Here is a 20001-nt window from a genome sequence, read left to right as displayed (position 1 = left end):
TAGTGTTCTGAATAGATGAGGAAGCAAAAATACTGTACAAGGAAGTAAAATCATACGAAATGCTTTTGACTTAGCTATGTCGTTGCAACTTTAGAATATATACTGTCATAGGACATAAAACAATTATGGTATTATGGACAGCTATATCGGTATGAAGGGGCAATGGTTGAATCCCGTTGCTGTGAGCCAGCCTGGGTCAATGGACGCGAGGACTTGAACTGTGGATAAGTTACCTGGCTAGCTACTAACAGACAGCTGAGCTCATTAGCTAGCACTACAGCTCACACTTGTTGAAATTGAGCCGTAATTCTTCAACTTTTGTATTACCTAGCTAGCTTTCCGGTGCTACCAGGTATGTCTGCTAGTCTTGCACTATCAAACTGTATGAGATTGAGTCAGTGGCGCGAGCGTAACATCGTTATCTTGCCTGCTTCCTTTGATGTTGATGAACGATAAAACACCTGCGCAAACTAGCTAGCTAACCATCTTTCTAGGAATGTGTCACCTGATTTGACTGTAATCAAACTGAATATACAAAAGTTGCAAGTATAACGTTTGTAATTGAATGGTTAGCTTTCTGTCATTTATGCAATGTAGCCTGACTTGTTTTTGGCCCATCAGTCCTTCCTTTGAATGTTTCAAGACTATCCCCTCTCACTGCAGACTGACCAGACTGTACCCTTGCAGTGGCTAACTGTTGTCTCCTCTCCCTGCAGACTGACCAGAATGATTCACCCATCTGTCTCCAACATGGCATCCTCCAGGTTGAAGTACCTGTCTCTGGGGGTGCTGGTGTTCCAGACCACCTCTCTGGTGCTGACCATGCGCTACTCCCGCACCCTGCAGGGGGACGGCCCCCGCTACCTGGCCTCCTCGGCTGTGGTGGTGGCTGAGTTCATGAAGATCATTACCTGTTTGCTGCTCGTCTTCAAGGAGCACAGTGAGTGGTCTGGATAGAGCTTTCCACTTCCCATCTGTAGTATAGCAAAATAAGACTTTGTGTTCATGTATACATTTAGGCCTAGAGGATGACACATGAAAGGGTTAGGCAAGTTATATCTCGGTATCTGACTTTCCCTCTATCTCCCCCTCTGTCCTGTATGGCCCAGGCTACAGTGTTCGGGCCCTGAGCAGTATTCTGAGGCAGGAGATAGCCCACAAGCCTATAGAGACCCTGAAGCTGGCCATTCCTTCTGGGATCTACACCCTGCAGAACAACCTGCTCTATGTGGCTCTGTCCAACCTAGACGCTGCCACCTACCAGGTAGAACAACCTGTTATGGAGTGTGTTTACCCCATAATGACAAAGTGAAAACCTGTTTTTAGACATTTTTGCAAATGTATTGAAAATGAAATACACAAATACCTAATTTACATAAGTATTCACACCCCTGAGTCAATGCATGTTAGAATCACCTTTGGCAGTGATTATAGCTGTCAGTTTTTCTGGGTAAATCTCTAAGAGTTCCTGGATTGTACAATATTATTCCAGCTCTGTCAAGTTGGTTGTTGATCATTGCTAGACAGCCATTTTCAAGTCTTGCCATAGATTTTCAAGCTGATTTAAGTCAAAACTGTAACTATGCCACTCAGGAACATTCAATGTCGTCTTGGTAAGCTACTCCAGTGTATATTTGTTCTTGTGTTTTAGGTTATTGTCCTGCTGAAAGGTGAATTTGTCTCACAGTGTCTATTGGAAAGCAGACTGAACCAGGTTTTCCTCTAGGATTTTGCCTGTGCTTAGCTCTATTCCATTTATTTTTATCTGAACAAAAACTCCCTAGTCCTTGCCAATGACAAGCATACCCAAAACATGCAACCTGGTCTCATAGACTATACATAAGATAGAGAATGTAAATCTGGGACACTCAAATTAGTATGATATGTTAAATTTGGCATGGTTACATTAGACAGACATTTACATTACATTTTTACATTTACGTCATTTAGCAGACGCTCTTATCCAGAGCGACTTACATTATTTTTTTTTATACCCCCTTGTGGGAATCGAACCCACAACCCTGGCGTTGCAAACGCCATGCTCTATCAACTGAGCTACATCCCTGCCGGCCATTCCCTCCCCTACCCTGGACGACGCTGGGCCAATTGCGCGCCGCCCCATGGGTCTCCCGGTCACGGCCGGCTACGACAGAGCCTGGATTCGAACCAGGATCTCTAGCGGCACAGCTAGCACTGCGATGCAGTGCCTTAGACCACTGCGCCACTCAGGAGACAGTTACTTAAGACGGTTACTTAAGGCAAAAAAACGAAAGGACGCAAACGTCTAGCAACCTAAAGGTTGCGTGTTCAAATTTCATCACGGACAACTTTAGCACATTAGCTGCTTTTTAACTTATTTTTAGCTATTTTGCAACCATTTAGCTATTTTGTTCCCTCCAGAAATGTAGGAGCTGAGCAAATTTCAGGTCTGCTGAGTGCAAACTTGAACGTTGTAAAAATTCTTTGCAACTTCTAGTGCGCGTTTACTGTGAATACTGAGGCTGTTTAACAGTGGCCAATTAGGCTACTGTGGCTATTTGATCATAATGTAGGCCTACCAGAGTGGCCTACCATCAAAAACAATGGAGAAAATGCATCCCATAACATTTTTACATGGACATAGCTGTTCTATCATTCAGCCTACAGTAGCAGCCAATGTGTGGTGTTCAATGTAGGCCTACATTCCATTAGACTTTTGAAAGAAACCTGCAGGGCTTGACATTAACCTGTTTATCTACTTGTCCTTCAGACAAGGAGGTGACTGAAAATTTGTTGTTGTTTGGTGCAAGAAACCACTTTACAAAATGAAGTGCATTATTAATCCCGTACCATTATTACAGAGAATAAGACAAATTATGCTACCCTCTGCCTATTGGTTACTTAGCTTATTCAAGCCTGTCTCAAAATTCAACAATGCCCCTTTAAGACAAAAAAAAAAGCTCTTTACCTGACTATTTTTTTTCAAAGATGTCTAGAAATGTACACGTTTTGTGCTCTTGTAGGAAGCAATCACTCCCCTGTTGCTGACTATAAAGTATCTATAACTGGGCTAATAACTCACTAACTAGCAAAGGATATTAACAAAATGTGCACACGTTGCTACATGCAGCGCTCTGATCTCGAAACAAGCAGCATTTACTCATGCTGTAAACACAGTCCAGTTCAAAGTAAATGGCACCGATCCATATGTAGCAATAGTCTATTTGCATATAGGCCTACTGCAGCTCTGATTGTTTATGCCGCACCGGTCTGTGTAGAATACATGCATGTCAATGCAATAGAATCCTACTCTGATGCGTTCTGCCTACAACAAAATCTCTTGCATAGTTAGTTTTGTTTCGGTATGTTGCATTGAAAGTGGCTAATATTGTGTTGATTCGATCACAATTGCCGCAGTGAAGGGAAACGTTGATAGTGTTAACGGGAAAACTCTAGAACAGTGGTCACCAACGTTTTCTGAGTCAAGATCACTTTCTGAATCAAAATGCAAGCCAAGATCTACCACTCAGATTTTTTTTTAACATTACTTAAAAAACGTAAGCCTATGCAACATTAACCAATTAAAAACAGTACTGTAACAATGAGGTTTGTGCAGTAAGCTATAGGCCCAATACATTATCACCACATATTGCCCTGCCAATGCATTGTTGTTCGGGACATTAAAAAAAAACATATATTTCAACATTTGAGGTAGGCTATATGATCACACCGGTAATAGATCCGTTGTTGTATTACTTGTGAGGCACAGCTGAGTGAGCATACATTTAAATAATGTGCTTTTTATTTGTATTTTACTGGGTTGATGGTGCCTGTATCTGATGGTCAGTCTCATCGGAGGGAGAGAGCAGCAGACTGAGAGCTGCCTCTTAACATCCCTCCGCTCTCCCATGCCAAAAAGGGACAGCGTCTTCCAGCTGATGGTGAAACTCGAGTCGCACCTCATTATTTCTGCCTCATGCACAAATTCATGTTGTTACTCCTATGAACAGAGAAGTGAAATAAGCTGCTAATAATAACAACAACGCAAGCCTATAGATACACTTTCCTACTCAATCATTACTGCTGCAGTGTAGCGCTGAGTGGAAATATGAAGAACGCACATTTTATGGTTTATAAAAGTGTTAAATACAAAGTGTTGACAGTGCTTAGGAAGAACTTAAACATGAACTCACTCATAAAACAGCAGCTCTTTGCTGTATTCGTTGACAGTCTCTCTCTAGTCATGGTTTTAAAAGTTTTGAAATCTCACAGTACAACTTTGCTGTATCTTTCTTTTATGCCTGCTACGTTACTGCAGACACGGTCATCTGAGCCATCCGATTGGCCAGCGGTAGGCCTATAGTGCACTTGATTTGTTCTCCGGGCCCGCCGGGAAGGCATAGTTTGTACCTTCAGACACCTGAAATGGTTCAAAATGGCAACAGTTCACCTACTTCTCTCTGTGGGCTGATATTTCTTCTTAGAGGGAACATTGTTTGCAACTACTTAGCATGTTAGCTAACCCTTCCCATAACCGTAACTTTTAACATAACTCCTAACCTTAACCCCCTAGCCTAGCTAACCTTAGCCAGCTAGCTAACATTAGCCACAACAAATTGGAATTCGTAACATATCATACGTTTTGCAAATTCATAACATATTGTACATATAGCAATTCGTAACATATTCTATGAATTGCAATTCGTAAAATGTCATACGAATTGTAATTCGGAACATATCATATGAAATGGATGATGGACATCCACAAATGAATACATACCATACGAAATGTAAAATATATCATACTAAATGGAGTGTCTCGGATTTACGTGTACAGAAGAATACGAAATGCTCTGAGACCAGGTTGTAACATGATGCAGCCACCACCATGCTTGAAAATATGAAGAGTGGTACTCAGTGACATGTTGAGTTGGATTTGCCCCAAACATAACGCTTTGTCTTCAGGACATAAAGTTCATTTCTTTGCCACATTCTTTGCTGTTTTACATATCCTTATTGAAAACAGGATGCATGTTTTGGAATATTTTTTATTCTGTACAGGGTTCCTTCTTTTCACTCTGTCATTTAGGTTAGTATTGTGGAGTGACTACAATGTTGTTGATCCATCCTCAGTTTTCTCCTATCACAGCCATTAAAGTCTGTAACTGTTTTGAAGTCACCATTGGCCTCATGGTGAAATCCCTGAGCGGTTTCCTTCCTCTCCGGCAACTGAGTTAGGAAGGACGCCTTTGTAGGGACTGGGTCTATTGATACACCATCCAATGTGTAATTAATAACTTCACCATGCTCAAAGGGATATTCAATGTCTGTTTTATTTTTATTTTTTACCCATCTACCAATAGGTGCCCTTCTTTGCGAGGCATTAGAAAACCTACCTGGTCTTTGTGGTTGAATCAGATAATTGTGTATGTGTAGGGTACAGAGATGAGGTAGTCATTCAAAAATCATGTTAAACACTATAATTGCACACAGAGTGAGTCCATACAACTTCTTATGTGACTTGTTAAGCAAATCTTTACTCCTGAACTTATTTAGGCTTGCCATAACAAATGTGTTGAATACTTATTGACTCATTTCAGCTTTTCATTTTGTATTCATTTGTTACAATTTTGAAAAACATAATTCCACTTTGACATTATGGGGTATTGTATAGTGACAAAAAAATCCCAATTTAAGCTATTTTAAATTCAGGCTGTAACACAACAACATTTGGAAAAAGTTGAGGGGTGTGAATACTTTCTGAAGGCACAATTTGTGTCTGGGGTAGTATACTTTTTATGGTATCTAAATGGTGTCCCCTGTTTTCCCCTTGTCTCTCTCCACCAGGTGACCTACCAGCTGAAGATCCTTACCACAGCTCTGTTCTCAGTGTCCATGCTGGGCCGGAGGCTGGGTGTGTACCAGTGGCTCTCCCTGCTCATCCTCATGGCTGGGGTCGCGCTTGTGCAGGTAAACTCTACTCCATCTCCTTTTCAATCCACTTTTTTAAAACCTGCATTTTACACACTCCAGTGTGTTTGAGTGCAAGTGTGTTTGTATGTTTATGTTTGTGTGTGTGTGTGTGTGTGTGTGTATGTATGTGTATCCAATGTCTAGTGGCCCTCTGAGTCCCCCGGGGCCCCTGAGAAGGAGCAGCTGTCTGCAGGGTCCCAGTTTGTGGGTGTGGCGGCGGTGCTGGTGGCCTGCTTCTCCAGTGGCTTTGCTGGCGTTTACTTTGAGAAGATCCTCAAAGAGACCAAACAGAGTGTCTGGGTCCGCAACATCCAATTGGGTCAGGATGAAACGTTTTAACTATACTAGGGTTGTCTTGCAATAAGGGCACTTGTTCCAGTTTTCCATCCCAGAATTACTCTGTTATTATCAAAGATATATTATTTATGACAGAGCTCTAGTACTGTATCTCAACCGTGTCTTTGAAAGGAGTTTTTAGTGTTCCTTCCTCCTCACTGCACAAAAACCCTGCGTTTTTCTCTCAGCTCCTTTTGTGCGAAATGAGTCTTCCTGCTGAGTTTATTTTTACAGCTGAACATGTGAAGCGTATGTTAATTATCCTGTGACTCATTTCCTGGTATGAACTGCATTCATCCTCATACACATTGCATGAGAGTAGTGTTTTAGCATTAATGTCTATGGATGTAGACATTGTTTTTTTTATTTCCAGTCAAACACTGCAGGTGTTATTGTTTTTGATGAAAGCTGGCAGGCTTACGTTTAATCTACGTTCCTATCATTCATAGTCAGTTCAAACTCTCATATAATCTGACCTGTTTGTGTGTAGGAATATTTGGCCTGGTGTTTGGTCTGATGGGGATGTTTGCGTACAATGGGGATAGAGTCCAAGAATCTGGGATGTTCCAGGGATACAACACAATCACCTGGATAGTGGTGGCTCTGCAGGTACATCTCACTATAATTGTTTTACTTCACCTGTCAGCTATAGGTGTACTGTTAGTTCGCAATATACACATTTGGAGAAATAGTGTACGGTTTTAAGTGAAACGGCTTGCACTGTTAATCATGTTGATTGAATATTGCCTTTCCTCTTGACTAAGATGCTACTGCTTTATCTCGTTTCAATTGTGTGAGCTTAGTAGTATTATAGTGTCCCTTTGCCCACTGCTCATCCAGTCCATGTCTGGTGTGTGTTTCTCTAGGCACTAGGAGGGCTGGTTATAGCAGCTGTCATCAAGTATGCAGACAACATCCTGAAGGGCTTCGCTACGTCACTCTCCATCATTCTGTCAACACTCATATCCTACTTCTGGCTGCAGGACTTCGACCCCTCTAGGTTCTCACACACACACATTGTCTCTTGAGCCGGGTAATTTTAATTTCCTAATTGAATGTCCCTTGGCTCTGACACGTGTAATGCTGTGTCTTGTCTTGTGTCCTCTCCAGTGTGTTCTTCATGGGTGCAGTGCTGGTCATCGTGGCCACCTTCCTGTATGGCTACGAGGGCAAGCCATCCCCCAACCCCAGTCGTGCCTAGGGGACATCACAGAGGAAAAAAAGGAGGACCGAAAGAGAGGTCAGGTAAAAGAAAAGAAGAGGATATGAGAAGAGTCGTGTGGAGGAGAGATGAAAAGTGGAGAGGAAGAGAGAAGAGGAGTGAAGTGCCTCAACTGTAAAATGTGACCAGGAAGTGGCCAGACAAGGCTGTTCCTCACCATGGTTACCACTACAGAGAAATACACCCATGAGAAATAGACCCATGAATCATGAGCAAGCTGAGCAGTGTACTGGACAGACCTGTCAGGCAGCTTACTGCACTGGGCCAAAACTAGTTGGGGTGGGTCCCCTTTCTTAATGTTACTGTCATCATCTCAATCATGAAGATGATGGATAAAACAAAGACACCATAATGTTCACACATGAGTTGTGACAATAGTCCAGATGTATTGGACTCCGCAGACATACTGATGAGCTATGTTGCTGTTTCACTGCTATAGAACTCTGTTTGTGGGTCGTTCCACTAAATGAGTGCCTTTTGCGCCCCTTTGATATTTTAAGTAGAAATTGTGCACCAATATTACAGTTTAAAAGCCTGTTATATTAATTGAAGTGCCCTTTTGTATATACTGTATTTCTGAAGACTATTATTTATTTCATGTGATTCATTTACGTCTGGCCCTCATTTTAAGGTCAACCCTGTTACCCGAACTGAACTCTTGTTTAAATATGGTGAAACTATTCCTTTTTAAATATTAAATATTAATTGAACATCTAATAGTCAAACCATAGTGTAAAAAAAGTAAGTGAGCTGGTTCTACTCTTTTTGGCCAATTTCTGTCACAAGGGGATTTATGGCTGTTTTAAGATGAAATTGTCAACCCTGTTACTTTAATTGGTACTTAATAGGCACTTACTATAGTATTATTTATTTTTTTACCTCATAAAATGGGAAAATTTGTTTTTATGAAGTTGAACATGTGGTCTTTGACAGAATGTTAAAATTAGGTGAAATCAAACCCTTTTTTTTTTAACCAAGTTTCACTACTCAAAAGGCACCCAATTGGTGAAACGACCCTTGTACTTTTCCTCTCCTTGTCGTCACTTGATTTGGGGAAGTGGGTAAGGATGACTTTGTTACTGTATTTACCAATCATGAGGAACACAAGTCCGTAAAGGAAATGTTTTCTACATCAAAGACGATGTGTCATTTATATCGCAAGTCCTAATGGTATGACTCACAATGTTACAACAACAGTCTCCCTTGTTGAAGTTCTACAAGTGCTCTGAGCCATGAGATGCAAACACACATGAACACCCACACACAGTCACACACACAGCCACACACTCATGCGCTCCCTATTATTTCTGCCAGTAATACATTTTTTGAGTGAGTGCATATTGTGCATGAGACCTATAGCTCAGAGGATTAACTGATTAAACTGACCCTCTGTCAACACCGAAACATGAATACGGAGCAGCCGTGTGTACACTCATGAACTGGCAATGTGTGACTGAGGGGAACAACTATTACACTTGCAGACTAATTCAAAGACGTTCTTAGAACACGCAAACATGTTTTACCTTCATCATTTTATTGAATTAAAAAAAACTGCTTGCATGCTAAATCTCCCACCCATCCATTCTGAAATCCTTTGGAATACCTTCCCCACGTTGTCCCACTTTACATATGATTGAATGTACAGTGCTGTACATCCTCCAGACCGAGTCATTCTGTTCTCAGGCACATCTGTTACTGTGAATGACTGGCTCTCAATGGACGTTTGCCACCATGCAGTGTCTACCATACACAGTATGTGATATGACCTACAATATAAACAATTGATTTCTAATATCCTATTCAGCCCACTTGGCCCTCTTGTAATTATGGCTTGGGTGTAGTCACAGAGGGGATGTGTGCATAAGTGTGTGTATGTGCATGTGTGTAGTCACAGAAGGGATGTGTGTGTGTATATCAGTGTAAAGGCTAGTATGGTTTGCACCTCAGTAATGAGCAGCATGGGGAGTTCATATTGTTACATTCTCAGACTCAGTCTCCTCTCTGTATCTCATACCTGGCCTGGCCCACACTGCTGTTCTCATTGGGCCTGCTGTAGGTGGCTATAGAGAGCCTGTCTTTCCCCTCCCAGTAACACATTAATCCTTGTCTGTAACTGTACTGAGCATGAAGGCTGAATTTAAATGTACTACAATCTTTGTTCTTACATATAAAATACATTATACTCCCCAATCTCACCTGTATTATACCCATAAAGCCACATACATGTACTGCTGTGCCTCTCACACCTCGGGTTAGTCTCAAATGGCCATCAATTCTCCACATAGTGCATTACCTTTAACCAGAGCCTAAGGATAATAGGGTACCATTTGAGACAGCCCTCTACATCACTGTCATAGACCCAGAGCAGTCTGTGATTAAAGATGGCTGCTCTGTCATCTCGGTGAGGCAGCATTGTGTGCAGTAGGCTACAGGCTGCTCCCCTGGAGTGTAGCCCTGCTGGGCCTGGCACACTCACAAAGCAGTAGTCCTCTCTGCTTCTCCAGGGTAGAGGATGTCATTAAGGCAGAGGTCCCTCTGTGGGTCTGACCTGTATTTAGACCCTGCTCCAGGCAGCAGTCCTCTCTCTCTACTCAAAGGCAGTGTGGGGATTTAAGGCAGCTGTCCCCCAAGTCTCTGTCCATATTGATCTCATCATGGCTAGATGTCTGGGCCCTAGTTCCACCTCCCCTCCCTCTCTCCTTCCTCCGCTACTTAGGAGGGATGACCACCAGGGGTGGGCCCTTCCTGGGCCTCCACATCAGCACCTGGGCGTCATTGGCGTTGGGCCTCCCCAAGGCGTTGGGGGGGATGGGCTCCATGTGGGTTAGGACGCGGGGCTGCTCCTGGTGTGTCCGGCCCGTCAGGGTGGCTCTGGAGCCCAGGGGCATGGAGGGGTCCACCAGAATGTCCACCCTCATGCGCCACTTGACCGTCTGCAGCAGGATCTTCTCCCGTGTGGCCGTGTTGAGGGCCACCAGCCAGGTGGTGAAGCTCTGGTCCCTCTTGATGCGGGTGAGCAGGGGCAGGTTGCTGTCGCTGATGGGCACGGCCCAGGTCACACTGGGGTAGAAGTTATCGTTCATGCTGACGGTGAAGCGCAAGGGCTTGGAGGTGGGCCCCGCCAAGGTGACCGTCTCGGTGGTGTTGCCGTACCAGGGGTAGCTCACCCCGTCTGAGTCACTGATGGCCCTCACAAAACCCTCACACAGCTCTGGTAGCTCCCAGCTAGACCTGCAGGAGGACAAAAAGTCAGAGGTTAAACTACAGTTTAATAGATGATGGGTTGGAACTTGTTCTTAGTGGGTCATGGATTAACACTGTGTTGTGGCTGGAAACATTGTTTTGAACTGTAGGGTCACAAGGAGATTCAAAAGGCTTTAGGTGTCACACAGCACATTACATTTGGGAGCCTCTGTGTTAGACATTCTCAAAAAGAACAGAGTAAGCCATACAAATTCATTTAAAAAATTTGATAAATGGAATTAGCATTTCTATCTCTATTTCACCTCAGGGGTCCATACTGTAGCGTATGTGTGATAGATGGTTCAGTGTGTCAGTGGATTAATATCTTATTGTGTTTGTTGGCCAATGAGAGGGTGTCGGCTGGTGTGACCTGATGCCACCTTCTCCCACTCAGATCAGCTCCATTTGTCTGTACCCCATGTTTTTCTGCTGCACCCCCAGACCCCCACCCCCACCCCCAGTCAGGATTAAACAACCCCTCACATATGCCTCCTCCTCCTCCAGAGAAAAACACCCCCAGGCAGTGCTGGAGGAGGCAGTATGTGTTGCTCCTCAGTGGGTGTGTGAGTGGTTGTGTGATTCTGTCTCCGGGAGAGAAGGGAGCGTGGGAGTGTGTCAGTGCATTTCTCCATCTCTCTCTCCCTCATTTCTGTGAACACAATGTATGTCTAAGAGCAGTTGTTTAGCTTCTCAGTCATTTCTATTTTGATGGTGAAGTCACAGGAACAGAATCAATTGGAACAGAATCAATTGGTGGGCGTTTGAATGAAGGAGGGTGACAGCATAGTTAACCTCCTTTTTGCACAAATGCTCTGCTACATATGCACTCACACATATCCACACATTCATGTAATTTCTGTTGCCACACAAAACACACACACACACACTTCCTACAGCACCAGAGAAGTGACAGTTTGGGACAGAGCATCAGAGGGAGGTGGGAGCAGCTTGCGAGCATCAGTCAGCAGCCTTCTGATGGAGGAATGCAAGACAGGAGGAGAACTCAACTCACATGCCAATGTCGTTGTAGGTGTTGTAGAATTCCATCTGTGTGCATGCCTGGATCCAACCCACCACCCAAGTCTCATTACGGGGAATAGGGGGCATCACTATCCGTGCAGAGGCCTTGAAATAGGGCGTCTTGTAGCGCAACACTATAGGAGAGTTCTCCTCAATGATTGTTGGGGAGTGATCGATAGCGGCGGAAACGTCGTAGACCGCTATGTTTTCGCGTTTGATGCGCGACTTACAGGCGATGCTCTGTATGCAGCCCATGATGAGGTTAGGGTTCTAGTCAGGAGGACCAGACGGGATGATAACACTGTGGACTTGGGCTAAAAGAGTCATCAATCTCTGTCATGTCCTATCGATTTACAGACACTATGCTTAATATGTCACATTAGTCAATGCATTGTATGCATCCAAAAAGGCAATCAGTACCATTCACATTTATGCACAAAGATAAAACAGATAGGTGGTCAGATCTTAGGATAGGGGAGCAGATGAAATAACAGCAGTTGGTGGTATTGGATCCTCTCTATGCCACGGATCGCAGGTGTAGCCTATCGGTGTCTGTGTGGCACTGCCCTCTCTTGCAGTCCGGGCTTCCGTGGGCTCCAGCCCCTCAAAATGATTCAAATCCATACGTCCGCTTGCAGGTCTGTGCCGTTTGATCCTCTTCTTTCTTCCCCGGGCTGTCATGTCACAAGCCGGGGGAAAGCGGCGTACTCAGAGGCGTCGTGTCGATGTCCCCGTTGATGCGGCGCAGGCGGCTCATGGGGCGCGCTTGATCGGAGCGATGACAAAATAGACCACCAGGCATTCCTCACCATGAGTATAACACGAAAGATAAAAACACCGTCAATGCAGAGAGATCATTGAACGCTTCCTCTCTGCAGAATTGGCTGAACAACAGCCTCTCGCCTCGATAAATCAGCGGGTGAAAAACAAGTGTTCAAGAAGAGAAAAATGATAGACAACAGTTCTATCCAATCCGACAATAAATGTATCGAATTTTCGCTGCATGGCTTGATAAAATCACCGTACAGACACATTAAGGATGCTGATAAAATCCCCGTACAGACACATTAAGGAAGCTGTCTTGTCTCCTCTTCTCTCCCAAGGCGGTGCATCGTCTGGCGCTGTTCAGCTTCCCTGGTGCTGATGATGCTGAGTGAACAGATGAACCGCAGAGGGAGACTGAGCGCGTGGGAGTGCGGGGAGTCCATTATTTCGCGGTAACAGTCTGTACATTTCCTCCATGGCTTGAATGGCTATAGCCTATGACTGCTAGGCTACTCACATTCATCAAGTGTCTGCCTGGTGATAAGAATAGACCGATTTATGGTTTAATATTTTTTGAGCGACATATTTACAATCATGCAATGGCAGGCTATTGTCTAATCTAGCCCCATTCTTTGATGGCAGCACAATTGATAAGATCCGGCCATAATTGTATCATATGATTTTAGGGCAAATCAAAATAGATAGGAGGCAAGCTTGATATTCTTCTAAATAAATAGTGCTTTTCTGATTAAATGCCTAAAATAATTTATAGCCTTCATCAGTAGACTAATCTTTGTTTGACATGATGATGAACCACTGTCGATTTTTTTTCTTAGCTAATAAATCAACAAAGCTAGGCGTGGCATTCTGAGCAGACAAGACTGCACATTTTCAGCTAATAAGAACAAATAGGAGGTTCTACAGTTGATTTATGCCACTTGATATCACATTTAAATTCATGCGATCGGCTCTGTGAGTGAACCTGATGTGTAGACAAAAGTAGAAAAGCATCTCCCCTTAATGACACACTGGAACTCTGCTGTCCAACTCTGTTGATCCATTTGCCTTGGAGTTGGTTAAAGATCACTCCTGCCTCCAGAGTAGGCATACTTTTTACAAAATAATTTTAGCGTGATCATGATGAAACCACAGGTTGTGTTTCTACTTGGAGGACTGGGTGCAAGGGAAAGGAACCCAGTGTGCCAAAATTGTGGAAGTGTGTGAACATTTGAAATTAGAGTCTGTCAGTCAGGATGGTGATATTTTATATTAGGCCCTGGCTATAAGTCATATATCAACCTGGTCTCAGAGCATTTCATATTATTCTGTACTTAAATCCGAGACACATATGATATGTTACGATTTCTAGCTAGGTGGATAACATTAGCTAGCTGGCTAATGTTAGCTAGGCTAGAGGTTAGGGTTAAGGTTAGGGTTAGGGATAGCTAAAAGGGTTAGGGCTAGGGGGAGGTTTAGCTAAAGGGGTTAAGGTTAGGGTTAGGGGAAGGGTTAGCTAACATGCTAAGTAGTTGCAAAGTAGCTAAAAAGTAATAAGTCATTGAAAAGTTGCTAATTAGCTAAAATGCTAAAGTTGTCCATGATGAGATTCAAACTTGCAACCTTTTGGTTGCTAAACATTCACATTATGCACCACCCATCCACCCCAACTGACCACCCTACTTTTGTTTTTGCCTTAAGTAACCATCTGTCTTATGTAACCATACCAAACGTAACATATCATACTAATTTGAGTGTCCCGGATTTACATTTACTGAGACCAGGCTGCATATGTTGGTCTCCTCCTGACAGGACTGGAACTCTGTAATACCTACAGTTTATAACCCTGAGACCCAATGGGGGTTTCCCATTGGGGTTTCTGTTCTACACCAACCTGGGTTGACCTGGGCTGGAATGTAGACATGTCAACATTGGGGTTCAAAGGGCATAAGCGCTTTCACAAACACCAATCTTACAGGTCATTCACAGTCCCTCCCTTTATTGACATCTAACAGAAGATAACCTAATTTGACCCACATGACAGTGCTTAGGTCTTAACTTTTCACTGCATTCCAATGTCCTCCTTCCTGAAACAATTCATAGCTTTGACTTGTGTGTTTCCTTTTTACTGAGGTCTTCCCTTGTTCATGTATTCCAGGCTCATGGCTACGCTCATCTGTCTGCAGGCGACCTCTTGCGGACCGAGAGGGGTCGGGGGGGGGGCTCTGAATATGGACAGCTGTTCGACAGCTGCATCAAGGATGGCAAGATTGTTCCTGTAGAAATCACAATGAACTTACTGAGGAAGGTACACTGTAAAATAGAAAGACTCAAAACACCATGATTGTGTAATGAAACCATGAAAAGTAGTGCATCTAACCTGAGATCTGGTATTTGGAATGTGTTTGAATGTAAACCCAATGTAAGTGTGATGATACATGGAAAGTGTTTTAAAACTGAATAGAAGTACTCTGAAACACACAAAGCAATTCTTCAATTGGAATATTGGTGTTTTTAAGAGAGTGTTGTGAAAACACTCTGGGGGGGTTTTCAGTGCATGTAAACGGAAGCATCAAAAGACAAAAAGTATTTGTTGGGGCAGACTGTGTCTCTCATACAATCAAATAGTTAACAAATGGTTTATAGCCTAAATCTGATTGATGGTAAGGGCCAATGGATACAATTTTTTTGTGGAATTCCCAAAAAATATAATTGAATTATTTAGACATATTAGAAACAGGAGAGCGAGAAGGGGTGAAAGTAGGACAAGAGGAAGCGGGAATTGGATCCCAGACTTCTGGGGCAGAAAGATGGTACATTTAATTGGAATTTCATTGGAAATTTACACACTCAACCACAAAGCCACACTGTAAAAAATGATTCTGGGGTGAATTGAAATTGACTAAAAAAGTTGTTTCAATGATTTGTTAATTTAATTTAACCAAAAAATGTAAGAATAAATCCAACTTAATATGTTTATCAAAATGCAAGTATATTTTATACTGTATGAGGATAACCAAATATAGAGAAAAATTAGTGATTGAACTAATTAGAAGTCTGGTTTTAATCTCCTTGTACTTCCTATCTTGCCACGTGGCTCTGTTGTTAGGATTGTGGGTAATTAAAACAAGTTGTACTTTTTCACACTATGTTGTATGCATGTTTGAAGAAAGAAAAGTATACTTCTATATTAGTATTAAGCAGATCGTTGTTTTTTAATTTTTTATTTATTTCACCTTTATTTAACCAGGTAAGCCAGTTGAGAACAAGTTCTCGTTTACAACTGCGACCTGGCCAAGATAAAGCAAAGCAGTGTGATAAAAACAACAACACAGAGTTACATATGGGGTAAAACAAAACATAAAGTCAAAAATACAACAGAAAATATATACACACTGTGTGCAAATGTAGCAAGTTATGGAGGTAAGGCAAGAAATAGGCCATAGTGCAAAATAATTACAATTAGTATTAACACTCGAATGATAGATGTGCAAGAGATGATGTGCAAATAGAGATACTGGGGTGCAAATGAGCAAAATAAATAACAATATGGGGATGAGGTAGTTGGGTGGGCTAATTTCAGATGGGCTGTGTACAGGTGCAGTGATCGGTAAGGTGCTCTGACAACTGATGCTTAAAGTTAGTGAGGGGGAGATAAGAGTCTCCAGCTTCAGAGATTTTTGCAATTCGTTCCAGTCATTGGCAGCAGAGAACTGGAAGGAATGGCGGCCAAAGGAGGTGTTGGCTTTGGGGATGACCAGTGAGATAAACCTGCTGGAGCGCATACTACGGATGGGTGTTGCTATGGTGACCAATGAGCTAAGATAAGGCGGGGATTTGCCTAGCAGTGATTTATAGATGGCCTGGAGCCAGTGGGTTTGGCGATGAATATGTAGTGAGGACCAGCCAACAAGAGCGTACAGGTCACAGTGGTGGGTAGTATATGGGGCTTTGGTGACAAAACGGATGGCACTGTGATAGACTACATCCAATTGGCTGAGTAGAGTGTTGGAGGCTATTTTGTAAATGACATCGCCGAAGTCAAGGATCGGTAGGATAGTCCGTTTTACGAGGGCATGTTTGGCAGCATGAGTGAAGGAGGCTTTGTTGCGAAATAGGAAGCCGATTCTAGATTTAACTTTGGATTGGAGATGCTTAATGTGAGTCTGGAAGGAGAGTTTACAGTCTAACCAGACACCTAGGTATTTGTAGTTGTCCACATACTCTAGGTCAGACCCGTCGAGAGTAGTGATTCTAGTCGGGTGGGCGGGTGCCAGCAGCGTTCGATTGAAGAGCATGCATTTAGTTTTACTAGTGTTTAAGAGCAGTTGGAGGCTACTGAAAGAGTGTTGTATGGCATTGAAGCTCGTTTGGAGGTTTGTTAACACAGTGTCCAATGAAGGGCCAGATGTATACAAAATGGTGTCGTCTGCGTAGAGGTGGATCTGAGAGTCACCAGCAGCAAGCGACATCATTGATATACACAGAGAAAAGAGTTGGCCCAAGAATTGAACCCTGTGGCACCCCCATAGAGACTGCTATAGGTCCAGACAACAGGCCCTCCGATTTGACACATTGAACTCTATCTGAGAAGTAGTTGGTGAACCAGGCGAGGCAGTCATTTGAGAAACCAAGGCTATTTAGTCTGCCAATAAGAATGCGGTGGTTGACAGAGTCGAAAGCCTTGGCCAGGTCGATGAAGACGGCTGCACAGTACTGTCTATTATCGATCGCAGTGGAGGGTGCAAAGCTGGAGGCCGGGGTAGTGGTAGCCAGGTGGAAAGCATGGCCAGCCATAGCAAAATGTAGATTTATCGGTGGTGATAGTGTTTCCTAGCCTCAGTGCAGTGGGCAGCTGGGAGGAGGTGCTCTTATTCTCCATGGACTTTACAGTGTCCCAAAGCTTTTTGGAGTTAGTGCTACAGGATGCAAATTTCTGTTTGAAAAAGCTAGCCTTTGCTTTCCTAACTGCTTGTGTATATTGGTTCCTAACTTCCCTGAAAAGTTGCATATCGTGGGGGCTATTCGATGCTAATGCAGTACGCCACAGGATGTTTTTGTGCTGGTCAAGGGCAGTCAAGTCTGAGGAGAACCAGGGGCTATATCTGTTCTTAGTTCTGTATTTTTTGAATGGGGCATGCTTATTTAAGATTGAGAGGAAATTACTTTTAAAGAACAACCAGGCATCCTCTACTGACGGAATGAGATCGATATCCATCCAGGACACCTGGGCCAGGTCAATTAGGAAGGCCTGCTCGCTAAAGTGTTTTAGGGAGCGTTTGACAGTGATGAGGGGTGGTCGTTTGACCGCGGACCCGTTACGGACGCAGGCAATAAGGCAGTGATCGCTGAGATCCTGGTTGAAGACAGCGGAGGTGTATTTAGAGGGTAAGTTAGTCCGGATGATATCTATGAGGGTGCCCGTGTTTACGGATTTAGGGTTGTACCTGTTAGGTTCGTTGATAATTTGTGTGAGATTGAGGGCATCTAGTTTGAATTGTAGGCCATAAGGAGTAATATATCATGATGAACGGATATCAAAACCGTCAGGCAAAATGGCGTTCAATGATGAGATGACCCATTCCCACATTTCCAACTTTTAATGGTAGAGGCAAATACAGTATCCTGCAATGCCTGCTGTAAAACCTTCAGTTACTGCTGGTGGATTGAGCACTGTGCTCAACAATGCCTGCCAAAATGGGTAACACTGGCAAATTATCAGATTCATAAATCAATGAAAATACTCCAGAAAAAGTTATCTAATTCTACACTAGACAGGATATAAAGCACCATAATACTATTTAGAAGCTTTAGAGTGGAAACAACACCAAAAGAGAAGGTATCTAATTCTGCACTTAACAGAACTTAAAACACCAAAATAGTGTTTTGAACCTTTTCCGGTAGTGCTCCCAGTCCCTGGCAAGGTGTAGCACAACACCTGATTAAGTGGTGTTACAACACACCGTGTCATGTTTCAAAACATCTCAGGATGTAGTGTTTCAATTCTCCAGAATAATTAAGGTTTCGTCTCCTTTGCGTTGGTGACAGCTCAGTTGCCATTAGTTTTGGTGTTACAAAGCACTTTATTTTAACAGTGTACCTCATCATGGGATGTTTGCTATTCATATGTTTGCACTTAAAGAGGAACTCCATTCAAAAACGATATTTTGGTATTTTTTTCATTACCGCACTGTTGATACAGTCCCAAAATGTTTTGCATGTCAGCAGTCATGTTTTTAAGATATTGGACTGTCAAGAAGCAAAGTGTCACCGGTCACATCCTCATGATGATGTAAAATGCAAACCTACATGATTGTTTTTTACTTTTAAAAATTTGCTACAAATGTAGGATCTTAATTGTATCACCCTGTTGCAGGATAACTTTCCAGCAATGCAGAACATTTAAAACGTGTAGTGTATTTGAGGTTTAAAAAGGCTACTGAAGTGTATTATTTCCACTTTGAAATTTCAGACATGATTTTCCCTTACAAAAAATGTATCAACCCCTACATGAATTATAATAGACATAATGATTAACATTTCCTGTTGATGCAGGATTATTTTCCTGCTGTAGCAAACTGGCTTAAATTAAGATCCTAGATCTGTACTGGGCCCGAGTAGAAAGTGTTGACAAGGCATTCATTTGGAATTGAGTAAAACCGTACGTACAGTCATCAGATCCTGTTTGTACCCTTCCAATTCCTCTGCCCCCATCCCTCTCCCAGGCGATGGAGGAGACGATGCAGTTGGACCAGCCAACGTTCCGCCTCCTAATTGATGGCTTTCCGTGTAACCAAGACAACCTCCAGGGCTGGACCTATGTCATGGAGGGGATATGTTCTCTTCTTTGACTGCAGTAATCAGATGGGAGGCAACTAACTACAGCGCCTTGAATAGCAGGGAAAGAGCAGCGTGCTGTATGATCGCTGATACTTTTCTTCCAAATGCAACTGTCCATGTGAGGAAATGTCCTGATCCAAGACAAAGTGGTCAGTCTCTATTGTATGTGGTAAAGTGTGTGCAGGTGTGTATTGACAGGTGTCTGAAGAGAGGGAAGAGCAGTGGACACTCAGATGACAACAGAGACAGTCTAGAGAAGCGGTAAGGCCCCATCTATCCCAAGCCACCAGACATGTATTATTGTGGTACTGAGATGTCCTGTGTTATGGATGTGCCAGTTTGTGTGTGTCATGTACAGGTAACTGCCAAAATAAAGGAAACACTTGAGTAAATGAGGGATACAAAGTATATTGAAAGCAGGTGCTTCCACACAGGTGTGGTTCCTGAGTTAATTAATCAATTAACATCCCATCATGCTTAGGGTCATGTATAAAAATGCTGGGCAGGCCATTATTTTGGCCTTTATTTTGGCTACCATGGCTATGCCCCCATAGAATGAGAATATGCCCATCCACAGGGCACAAATGGTCACTGAATGGTTTGTTGAACATATAAACATGTCAACC

The 20001-nt window shown here is 43.0% G+C and overlaps 2 protein-coding genes and 1 pseudogene across 2 annotated transcripts; 2 read left to right on the top strand and 1 right to left on the bottom strand.

Annotated features, from left to right (window-relative positions):
• Positions 1 to 18: 18 nt before the first annotated feature.
• LOC121532704 (UDP-N-acetylglucosamine transporter-like) lies at positions 19 to 8049 on the top strand. Its single transcript, XM_041838487.2, has 8 exons — positions 19 to 352; positions 717 to 940; positions 1110 to 1264; positions 5827 to 5949; positions 6097 to 6271; positions 6779 to 6897; positions 7155 to 7288; positions 7399 to 8049. Exons 2-8 carry the CDS (start codon positions 727 to 729, stop codon positions 7487 to 7489), a joined length of 1011 nt encoding a protein of 336 aa, XP_041694421.1. The 5' UTR covers positions 19 to 352; positions 717 to 726; the 3' UTR covers positions 7490 to 8049.
• Positions 8050 to 8409: 360 nt separating this feature from the next.
• Positions 8410 to 12883, bottom strand: LOC121533471 (protein FAM78B-like). The gene is made up of 2 exons (XM_041839437.2): positions 11766 to 12883; positions 8410 to 10741 (listed from the first exon to the last, which is right to left on the bottom strand). Exons 1-2 carry the CDS (start codon positions 12026 to 12028, stop codon positions 10219 to 10221), a joined length of 786 nt encoding a protein of 261 aa, XP_041695371.1. The 5' UTR covers positions 12029 to 12883; the 3' UTR covers positions 8410 to 10218.
• A 785-nt stretch (positions 12884 to 13668) lies between these two features.
• LOC121533472 lies at positions 13669 to 19737 on the top strand (annotated as a pseudogene).
• The last annotated feature ends 264 nt before the right edge of the window (positions 19738 to 20001 follow it).

This window comes from Coregonus clupeaformis, chromosome 20 (genome assembly GCF_020615455.1).
Source record: "Coregonus clupeaformis isolate EN_2021a chromosome 20, ASM2061545v1, whole genome shotgun sequence".
NCBI lineage: Eukaryota > Metazoa > Chordata > Actinopteri > Salmoniformes > Salmonidae > Coregonus > Coregonus clupeaformis.
This window is presented reverse-complemented; position numbering and strand designations above follow the sequence as displayed.

Bases quoted from the DNA above. Each gene is read 5' to 3' on its own strand.
- LOC121532704 (XM_041838487.2), top strand. From the start codon at position 727: ATGATTCACCCATCTGTCTCCAACATGGCATCCTCCAGGTTGAAGTAC. The intron at 941-1,109 runs GTGAGTGGTCTG...TGTATGGCCCAG, and splicing joins GCTCGTCTTCAAGGAGCACA to GCTACAGTGTTCGGGCCCTG. The intron at 1,265-5,826 runs GTAGAACAACCT...TCTCTCCACCAG, and splicing joins TAGACGCTGCCACCTACCAG to GTGACCTACCAGCTGAAGAT.
- LOC121533471 (XM_041839437.2), bottom strand. From the start codon at position 12,028: ATGGGCTGCATACAGAGCATCGCCTGTAAGTCGCGCATCAAACGCGAA. The intron at 10,742-11,765 runs GTGAGTTGAGTT...GTCCTCCTGCAG, and splicing joins ACCTACAACGACATTGGCAT to GTCTAGCTGGGAGCTACCAG.